This window comes from Tasmannia lanceolata, unplaced genomic scaffold (assembly GCF_043159265.1).
Source record: "Tasmannia lanceolata isolate RefF3 unplaced genomic scaffold, GAP_Taslan_0.1 ptg000002l, whole genome shotgun sequence".
Classification (NCBI taxonomy): Eukaryota; Viridiplantae; Streptophyta; class Magnoliopsida; order Canellales; family Winteraceae; genus Tasmannia; species Tasmannia lanceolata.
Window position 1 is genome coordinate 40,262,147 of NW_027518679.1, and position 10,348 is coordinate 40,272,494.

At 38.3% G+C, this 10,348-nt stretch overlaps 1 protein-coding gene across 1 annotated transcript; it reads left to right on the plus strand.

Moving 5' to 3' along the window:
• Positions 1–1,990: 1,990 nt before the first annotated feature.
• Positions 1,991–7,379, plus strand: LOC143872438 (beta-cubebene synthase-like). The gene is made up of 7 exons (XM_077376737.1): positions 1,991–2,196; positions 3,295–3,556; positions 3,664–4,036; positions 4,256–4,477; positions 5,397–5,535; positions 5,996–6,244; positions 6,716–7,379. The coding sequence occupies exons 1-7, from the start codon at positions 2,053–2,055 to the stop codon at positions 7,004–7,006; spliced, it is 1,680 nt and encodes a 559-aa protein (XP_077232852.1). The 5' UTR covers positions 1,991–2,052; the 3' UTR covers positions 7,007–7,379.
• The last annotated feature ends 2,969 nt before the right edge of the window (positions 7,380–10,348 follow it).

Consider the following 10,348-nt stretch of genomic DNA (forward strand, 5'->3'; position numbering starts at 1 on the left):
GAAAGTCCTATTTACGTTGGGCCCCATCAAATGTAGAGTTTGGATATTGGAACAAGGGTATTAATGAATTTTCTAATAAGTATGCATTGTATGGGGTATATACGGAGGTGCACACAATTATTTTATTTTTTTAAAATAAAGTGGGCTCCACCTTGTACAAAGATCTAAACCATTTAGTTGGTAGGCCCCAAATTAAATGCACCGTACCATGAAAATCATCTCCTTTGGATGATCCAAGCTCTTCGATGTATAGATTTTTCTATATGGTGTTGTTTATGTAAATATTAAAAGGGGTAGGATCATGATCGAGCTGATTTTTGAGGTACATTCTAGAAACATTAAGGCACAACAACAATGTTTTTGATCTTCGAATAAGGTAGGCTTCATTGTATTTTTTGAAATATATCCTCACCTACAAACAGACGCAGTAGACACTGGGCCCACCTCGCTATTTTTTTAGAAAATTCATTGAGCAACTTTGTTCGAAGTTCCGAACCATTCATTTGTTGTGCTTCAATGTAAATAGCATGTGCCCCAAAACTCATCTCGATGATCATAGCCCTCCAATCTAATACGACGACACCATACGTATGTATGTATCTCCTTGGATTGAAGTTTTAGGATCATCCTAGGGAGATTTTTTTGGGATATGGCCTATTGACATTGGGTCGGAACAAATGAATGGTTTGGATCTTCGAACAAAGTAAGCCCAAGTGGTTTTGTTTAGTAGAAATACATGTTTATGGCGTCAAACTTCTTCAAAGATATGATCTAAACCATTCATTGTTGGGCCCCACTAAGGTTTCATGTTGAGAGAGAGAGAGAGAGAGAGAGAGAGAGAGAGAGAGAGAGAGAGAGAGAGAGAGAGAGAGAGAGAGAGAGAGAGAGAGTAATTAGCAAAAAGACGATTCGGCCAAAAAAAAGGATGGTGAAGGTTTGATTTTAATGTAGTATTGGTTCAAAAAAAAGAAAAAGAAAAAAGTGGTAAACAAAATGGAAACACAACAACATACATTTTCAACGTGTTTATGGTGTTTTCCTAAAAAGCCGGACAGTAAAAGTTTTAAACAGAGTAAGAAATGGTAAACCATTAAAACATGTTTTTATGAAAAATGCAGTTTAAAACGTCATTTTGCTAACTATGGTTGTGACAATCAAGTTTTTATATTGTGTTAGCCCGTATAGTCATGTGTTTTCAAAATGGGCTTTACGTCCCACACCATAGGATGATCCAAAACGTCCATTTGATGGGCCACAATGTAAATTGGTTATGCCCCAAAAATCATTTCCATAGGATGATCACAATTCTCCGATCTATAGTGGTTTCCATATTATGCAGTTTCTCTATAGATCGAGGGCTTGTATCATGCTATGGGAATGATTTTTTTGGGGCACAACCTATTTACATTGCAGCCCATCAAATGGACGGTTTGGATCATCCCATGGTGTGGGTGGTACACAGTCCATCAAAGGGCCTACCTTGCCCAAAGATTTAAACAAATCAATTGTTGGCCCCGCCAAGTGTTCAAGTTGGAGAGAGTAAGAGGGGGGTTGTTAATTTATCAGCATTAATACATATGTAAGCACACGTCTTTGACTTAGAGGGTTAGATACTCATATGATCCACATTTTTTCTCCTACTGCCTATGTATAATGTGGACAACAAAAATGAATGGTAATTGTCCTGTGTCCTGTGTATTATGGACAACAAACACGTTTTTCAATATTTATATTTGATTTGTACTTATTCGGTTGTATGGGTAAAATGTGGGTGGAATACTTTAAAAAAAATAAAAATCTAAGGCAATAAAACAAGTAGAAAACATTTATTTGCTGGTCACGTTACTCTTTCTCACCCTCTCACCCTCTCACCTTCTTCTCTTATTTTATTAGTTCATGTGTATATTCGATGTCATTATCTTATTTCTCTACCATTTTTATGTTTAAATATAGCAGGCCTCCTTTTGATGCCTATAAATAACGATTCATGTGACTCCTCCACCACAAAATACAATACCACCCTTGTCTTCCTTTCCCACCCTTTCCATTCCTATGGATCTCGTAACTGCAACCACTTATTTTGGTTCTTACTTCAATCCACAGGAAGATGAGAAGCCACAACTCAATCCTAAATCAGAAGTGTATCACCCAAGCGTTTGGGGTGATCACTTCCTCACCTACACACATGATCAAATGGTAGACAGAAATTCAATTATCACCTTTAATTACGATGGTTCATGTGTATCTCCTGCTCTTTTGATTCAACCCATGATGTCACGCCCCAACCCAACTTTGTAAATATTGTCAGGTTCTAGGTCTTCCACCCTCCCCGGTTTTGTTTTCCAGCAGTACTAACCGTGACCGACCCATTCCGCGGGGCGCCCACCCCTTGGAGATGCTGAAAATGCGTCTACAGGGGAGATCCACATATACAGCCGAACAACTTTTCCTCAATTTCCGATGTGGGATCTCACAATCCACCCCATTGAAGCCCAACGTCCTTGCTGGCACACCGTATTGGATTGGAGGTCCTGATCTGATACCATTATGTCACGCCCTAGCCTGACTGTGTAAATATTGTCCGGTTCTGGGTCTTCCACCCTCCCGATTTTGTTTTATAGCATTACTAATAGTGCCCGACCCACTCCGCGGGGCCCGCCCCTTGGAGATGTTGAAAACGCGTCTACACTGGGAGAGGGGAGATCCACATATATAACCCAATAACTTTTCCTCCATTTCCGATGTGGGATCTCACTCATGATATTAGGAGATGCTCTCTTCAACGGTTTATTTTAGGTCATCTGAAGCATCTAAAACTCCCCCGTGTCATCGAGGACTTCCCCGAGTCAACTCCTTTTCCCTTGGCCACGTTTCGTATTTTGCCCTATAGAGTTAATAAAAACTCCTTTTACTCTCTTGAGATATGACCTCGTCAACTGCGTTTTTGGCCACGTCTGTGCGGAGTCGACAAGGACTTTTCTTGGCTGCATTTTGACCCGCATCTGGGTTTTTAAACATTGATATGATCTCTTTTGTCTTCTATTATATCTATTTATGTAGTTAGGATTAAAAACGGAGAAAAAGGACGATTGTATAAAATTTAGAAGAAAACAAAATTGTGGATTTATGTATTCAATAGAGAACTACAGGAGAGAGAGAGAGAGAGAGAGAGAGAGAGAGAGAGAGAGAGAGAGAGCTCATTTATTTTGAGTTATAGCATTTATTTATTTTGAATTACATCGTTTCGTTGTAATAGTAGCTAATGTACATTTGTTTCTGAATGGTACCATGCAGAAATTAGATGAATGGACTAAGCGGATTGAAGAGTTGAAGGAAGAAGTGAAGAGAATGCTAAGCAGTGCCAAGGGGTCACAACAAGAAATAGATTTGATCGATGTGCTTCAACGTCTTGGAGTGGCATATCATTTTGAAATGGAGATTAACGAGGCACTATATCAACTATACGAATCCCATACATATGCTGCTGACGATGATCTATATGTTGTTGCTCTCCGATTTCGACTACTAAGACAGCATGGGTTTAATGTTTCTTCTGGTAAATCCTTTTTTTGTTTCTCTTTTTCATTGCCACAACTTGTGCTACTTTCACTACTTTTGTCATTCACATTCTTTATAACATGACATTGCTGGATTTTGAAACAGATGTATTTAAAAAGTGCAAAGATGAGCAGGGAAACTTCAACTCAACCATAATTAGTGATAAGAGGGGCCTATTAAGCTTGTATGAAGCGGCATATCTCAGTACACAAGGAGAGGATGTATTAGATGAGGCCATTACATTTACACGGAAACACCTTAAATCTGATATAAGCCATCTCGATTCTAAACTTGCAACACAGATAGAGCATGCCTTAGAGATGCCCTTATGGAAGAGTTTACCAAGGCTGGAGCATAGGCATTACATCTCAATATACCAACCAGAGAATAAACAAAATGATGTGCTTCTAGAGCTTGCAAAGTTAGATTTCAATCTCTTACAATCGTTGCACCAAATGGAGTTAAAGGATCTTACGAGGTAATTTATTTTAACTGATAATATTTCCACTATCGAGCTATAGAGAAACCATCAAGGCGGGTAGCGCTCTTGATTTCGGTCTCTTTCATCATAATCATATTATCCACTCATCATATAATTTCAAAACTATAGGGTTTTCTTTGTATTACATGAAATCAAACATGCCACATTTGATTCCCTACGATTATAATGGACTATATATATTGATATCTCTTACAGGTGGTGGAAAGAGATGGATCTTACAGGAAACATGCCTTTTCCAAGGGACCGAATCGTGGAATTATACTTTTTTTGGGCGAATGGAGTGTATTTTGAACCACAATACTCTCGAGCTAGAATAATGACTGCCAAAATATTATCCATAATATCAGTGATTGATGACATTTATGATGTGTATGGTAAATTCGAGGAACTAAAACTATTCACAGATGCACTCGATAGGTACTCGATTTACATTTATCTTTTATTTATATTGCTTTGATTAGAAACTACTATATTATATCATTTTAGTTAGGGAAATGATATCAGCACACCAACTTTTTGTATTTTTGTTTTTAGTTTTTTGGGAACCGTAATGACCTTTAGAAGACAAGATTGGTGAGCTCGTATATCAAAACGTGGTGGTGTTGATATCATATCCCTTTAGTTAATATGTCAAAGGACTACTATGATGAATGACACATCAAAGAAAGAACTGAGGCTACATCGTAACTTATTTGAGACACTCGTCCCAAATTACAATACAACGCTAAATGTTGCCACCACACTTAAAATTGGGGTATCTTTGGAAACCATGAAAATAACATTCATGGAATATTTCTTTAACCAACGTAAAAGAACAGTAAAGAGGACGGTGAGAGAGAGACTTGATAAGGTGGTGAATGATGAAAGGGTGCGATGATGCATGAAAAGATAGGGAAAAAAGTTTCCTGTTTTAAATAATATTTTTTTTCATCCGTTTTTCGTTACCAAATCGTGCTCTCCTCACTCACAACCTCCTCACAAAAAAATATCCATGAAATATATTTTTGTGGGTTCCAATCATGCCCTTAGTCATCCTTTGAATTCTCATCTCATATAATAATAGGATCCTATAACCTCCCGATGCTCTCTCTCTCTCTCTCTCTCTCTCTCTCTCTCTCTCTCTCTCTTCTTTAGAAGAGCAGAATATTACCAAAGGTATTATACTGCTGATACTCTGCTAGAATGGTGATGGAAAAATATCACTCACCATATCTAGAGGTAATCTTATTTTTAACTCACGAAATTGATGCTTTAATCAACGACGCTTCACATTCTTTTAATGTGAGAATCATTAACTAGTCAAGTACTGATAATGTGAATGGTTAATTAATTTCAGGTGGGCTATTGAGTCCATAGATCAGCTTCCAAAATATATGAAAGTGTGTTATCTTGCTCTCTTGGATAATGTCAAGGAAATAGAAGAGGAACTTGCAGCTGAAGGAAAGTCCTATCGTGTACCATACTTAATAGAAGGAGTATGACATCTGAGTATACATAAAGTTTGACACATATTATGAACATATGAATTGGGCTACTGATATTGGCAATACCATGTTTTGATAATTGCACAAACTCATCTTGTCTTTTATTATTTAAATGTTTCTCAAAATTTCTCAAAAGCAATTAAAAAAGAAAAGACAACCTGATTTTTATGCAAGGGTGATGATACATTCACACCCCCTATAGGATAGTTCGCACCCCTTTAAAGGAGGGTACGTGGCAGACTTCAACGTTTTTAACATCAATTCACGTTACAGGGGAGTGAATTATCCTACATGGTGTGTGAATTTATCATTACCCTTATGCAATTATTAAAACATGGAAGTGCCAATATCAGCATCCTAGATTTGTTACAGGAAGATAACCATGTCTTTCCATTTCAATGATAATTGCTATTTTCTAATATTATGGTTGAATGGCTTGTTATTATCGCAGATTAGAGGTTTAACAAGAGCATACTTTACTGAAGCTGAATGGTTTAACACGGGATATGTACCTCTATTCAATGAGCATTTAAGCATCTCATTGATCAGTTGTGGTTACCCAATGCTTACTATCCTTACTTTTGTCGGGATGGGTGAAATTGAAACAAAGGAGGCATTTGATTGGGCAAGCAAAAGACCTAAGGTTGTTATGGATGCATCACTAGTTAACCGACTGCAAGATGACATCGTGGGAAACAAGGTTGGATGCTGATTTACGTGAAAACATAGAGATGAAAAATAATAATATTGAGAAAATAAGGTAGGATGCTAAGTGGACGTAATGATATGATAAAACCTTAAAATGACTTTCATATTCATGTCATGTATCATGACGATTTTAATAACTAACAACTTTCTCAATAAAATAACTTACTTATTCTAAGTTCCTAACCAACTAACTACCACTCATTTCTTAAGAGATTGCTAAACCTACTAAAGTTAAAAAACTAATCCAACTAATAAAAAAACTTAGTTTGTTGTCTTAGTCAGAAGGTGTTTTATGTCCAGCCATTAGGTTATCATTTAAAGACAGCCTTTTTACCCAAAAAAAAGAAGGAAAAATCATAATACAAGCATCAACTAATGAAGTTACATGAGATAGGATGATAAAATATGCAATTACTTTTTGATTGATTTTAACATTATTTTTATGTTTTATTGATATTTGAAGTTTGAACAAGAACGAGGGCATGTTGCATCATCAATCCAATGTTATGTCAAGGAGCATGGCATCTCAGAGCAGGAGGCGTGCGCTAAGCTTCGAGAATTGATAGTGATTGCATGGAAAGACATAAATAAAGCATGCCTCGACCGCCCTGTCTCCCTTACTCTTCTTATGCGAATCGTCAATCTCGCACGTGTTATGGAAGTACTATACAAAGATGAAGATGGATACACCTTCTCAAACGGCAAGACCAAAGAGCGTATCACCTTGCTGTTTGTTGATCCGATTGCCCTTTAAGAATAGATGCGGTTTACTTATTTTTATGGTTTAGATGTACTTGAATAAAGCAATATTGATTATCTTATTACTGTTGTATGTAACATGTAATAGCGTTAAGAGGAATGATAGATGCAAGGGCCTTCTTTATGCAAGGGCTGGAGAAGGGCCCTTGAATAGATCCACATCATTTTTAAATTCGGTTGAGAAACTGAATTCGGTTGCTCTTAATGACGTGGATGTAGTCTAGGGCTCTTCTCTAGCCCTTGCATAAAGAGGCACCTTGCATCTATCATTCCTCGAGCGTTAATAGTACTTTGTGTTTACTATGTTGTCTAAATTGTTGGATATATATTATGTAATAGGCGTACTAATATTTTGTACGTGTTTAATATCTCCTCTGAATGACAGTATGTATTGTATGTTTTGTCCCAAACTGAATACAGAGTGACCTACGAAACATGTCTAAAGCAAAGTTCACTGTGAGGAGAACAAATGAGTACTGTGATAACATACTTGATTTGGGTTATCATAGATTATCTTTACACTAATAGAGATATTAAGTATAAAATCACAATTATTCTAATAGGTCACACTAGCACAAATACTCTTATTACAAGAAAACCCCTTTTTTGGTGGCGCACAAAATCTGTCCCATAAATTGCAATGGAAATTCAAGGAAATGGAAATGGAAAAAAAAAGTCACTAATAAGTATTTTTTAATAACTCAACTCAACTCAACAAAGCCTTTGTCCCAAGCTAGTTGGGGTCAGCTAAATCAATCCTTTAGAAAAACAAAATTCATGAAGAAGGTAAAAGGGATCTACCCGGCTCTAATCCTGGTTCTAGTTGGGTTATTCTACCTGGATCATTTTCTTCCATTCTATCCTATCCAAGGTTATGTTCTCTGTTAAGTTCCTAGCTATCAAGTCTTTCCTCACTCTTTCTACCCATGTTATTTTCGGTCTACCCCTACCTCTTTTTACTCCCTCAATTTGGCACGAGTCACCTCTTCTCACCTGAGCATCCAAAGGCCTACGTTGGATATGTCCAAACCATCTTAAGCGGTGCTCTCTCATCTTCTCCTTTATTGGAGCCACCCCCACCTTTTTACGAATGTCTTCATTTTTAATTCTATCTAACCTTGTGTGGCTTCACATCCATCTAAGCATTCGCATCTCCGCTACATTCATCTTATGCACATGCTGCTTTTTGGTGGCCCAACATTCTGAGCCGTACAGCATGGCTGGCCTCACAGCTATCTTATAAAACTTTCCCTTCAACTTGGTAGGGATTTTACGGTCACACAGAACTCCTTAGGCAAGCGTCCACTTCAACCAACCTGCTCTTATAAAATTTAAAAAAATTTAAAAAAAACATTTAATTTTTAGCCATGGAAAAAAATTCTTCCTTAATATTTATTATTTTTCAAAAAAAAATTAAGTATGTTTTTCCGCGATAAAAAAAATTATAACCAATATTGCCGGCAAAAACAAATGGTTCACATTTTCTCCCCAAAAGTGCCCTCTCTCTTCTGGCAACTAAAAAAACAGCCCATGTTCATGTTCAGCTACAGCCGATTGCAGCGGCAAGTTTGCACCGATCGGCTTTGGCTTTCCGACGAGCTGCTAATGGCAAAAAAATATCAATACGGCAATGACGGTGACTACGCCGAGAAAGGATTCCGGCTGGCATTGGCTAGAATCCCCGTCAACACTACTTGGCTGATAAAAACGTATGATTAACATCCTAGCAGAAGTGGCCTCTGCTCATGCGATTTTCCAACTAGAAAATAACCGATCAAGGATGCAATAGCTTTGCCGAACTAGAGCATACATTCCAAAGAGAGATAGAGAGAGAAATGATACATGCAACAGCCCATCACTCTTGCTGAACTTCCAGTTCCTTTTCTTTCCCAACTTGCAACACCCCTACATTTAGTGGCAAAACAAATCACACACTGATCCAAACCATAAAAAAGAGCCATGTGGGTTAGTTTTTGCTACTGCCTATTTAGAAAGAGCGGAAATAAGGAACGAAAGAGAGAAGCAAAATTATAGTTGGGGTGTATTCAATCCTTCAAGGAATGGAGTGTGAAGAAAAGAAAGATCTACATAAATCTTCAACAAGACGTTCGAAAAGGGGTCCATGAAAAGAAAAGGAGGTTATGAGAGTGCAGTCCTTTTCAGACAAAATATTAAAAAAACCCAGAGCCTGGGCTTCGGTCGACCGAATCCATCTTAGGTCAGTCGAAGGTCCCCTCGGTCGACCGAGTCCAAAAAACTTAGTTTTGTTTCTTTTTCGGTTTTTTCTTGTTTTCACCGTAACCTTTGATCCAACTATTGGATTTTTACTCGTTTGATTTCAATCAACGCAAGGAATCCAATATTCCCAATGGATCGCTTGAAATTTTGTCGCCAAAAACCAAAATTCTTTGAGCACAATTTCAATTTAAAATAGGAAACATAAACAATATTCAATCTCCGATAGCCGAGAATGGGCTCCGAGCGCACCGGTAAAAACCATGCTGTATCATTGATTGGAAATTGACCAATCTAAGTAACTATCAGCACTGATACCATTGAAAGTTGGTGGTGGAACAAGATTGCATCTGGAGGTTCATGATTTCTCCTTGTTGTTGTTATCACATGCCTTGGAGTTCCAACAGTGAGTATTTTTTAATTCCCCAAATTGGTGTCCAAATCTTGTGAAAGATCCACCCTCCCCGGTTATGTTTTCCAACAGTACTAACCGTGACCGACCCAATCCGCAGGGCACCCACCCCTTGAAGATGCTGAAAATGCGTCTACAGGGGAGATCCACATATATAGCCCAACAAATTTTCCTCCATTTCCGATGTGGGGTCTCACAATCCACCCCATTGAAGCCCAACGTCCTCCCTGGCACACCGTACTGGATTGGAGGTCCCGATCTGACAACGTTATGTCACGCCCCAGCCTGACTGTGTAAATATTGTCTGGTTCTGGGTCTTCCGCCCTCCCCGATTTTGTTTTCCAGCATTACTAACCGTGCCCGACCCACTCCGCGGGGCCTGCCCCTTAGAGATGGTGAAAACGCATCTACAGGGGGAGAGGGGAGATCTACATATATAGCCCAACAACTTTTCCACCCTTTCCGATGTGGGATCTCATTCGTGATGTTAGGGGATGCTCTCTTCAACGGTTTATTTTTAGGTCATCTGAAGCATCTAAAACTTCCCCGGGTCATTGAGGACTCCCCTGAGTAAACTCTCTTTCCCCTTGGCCACGTTTCGCATTTTGCCCTATAGAGTTAATAAAAACTCCTTTCACTCTCTTGAGTTATGACCTCGTCAACTGCATTTTTTGCCACGTCTGTGCGGAG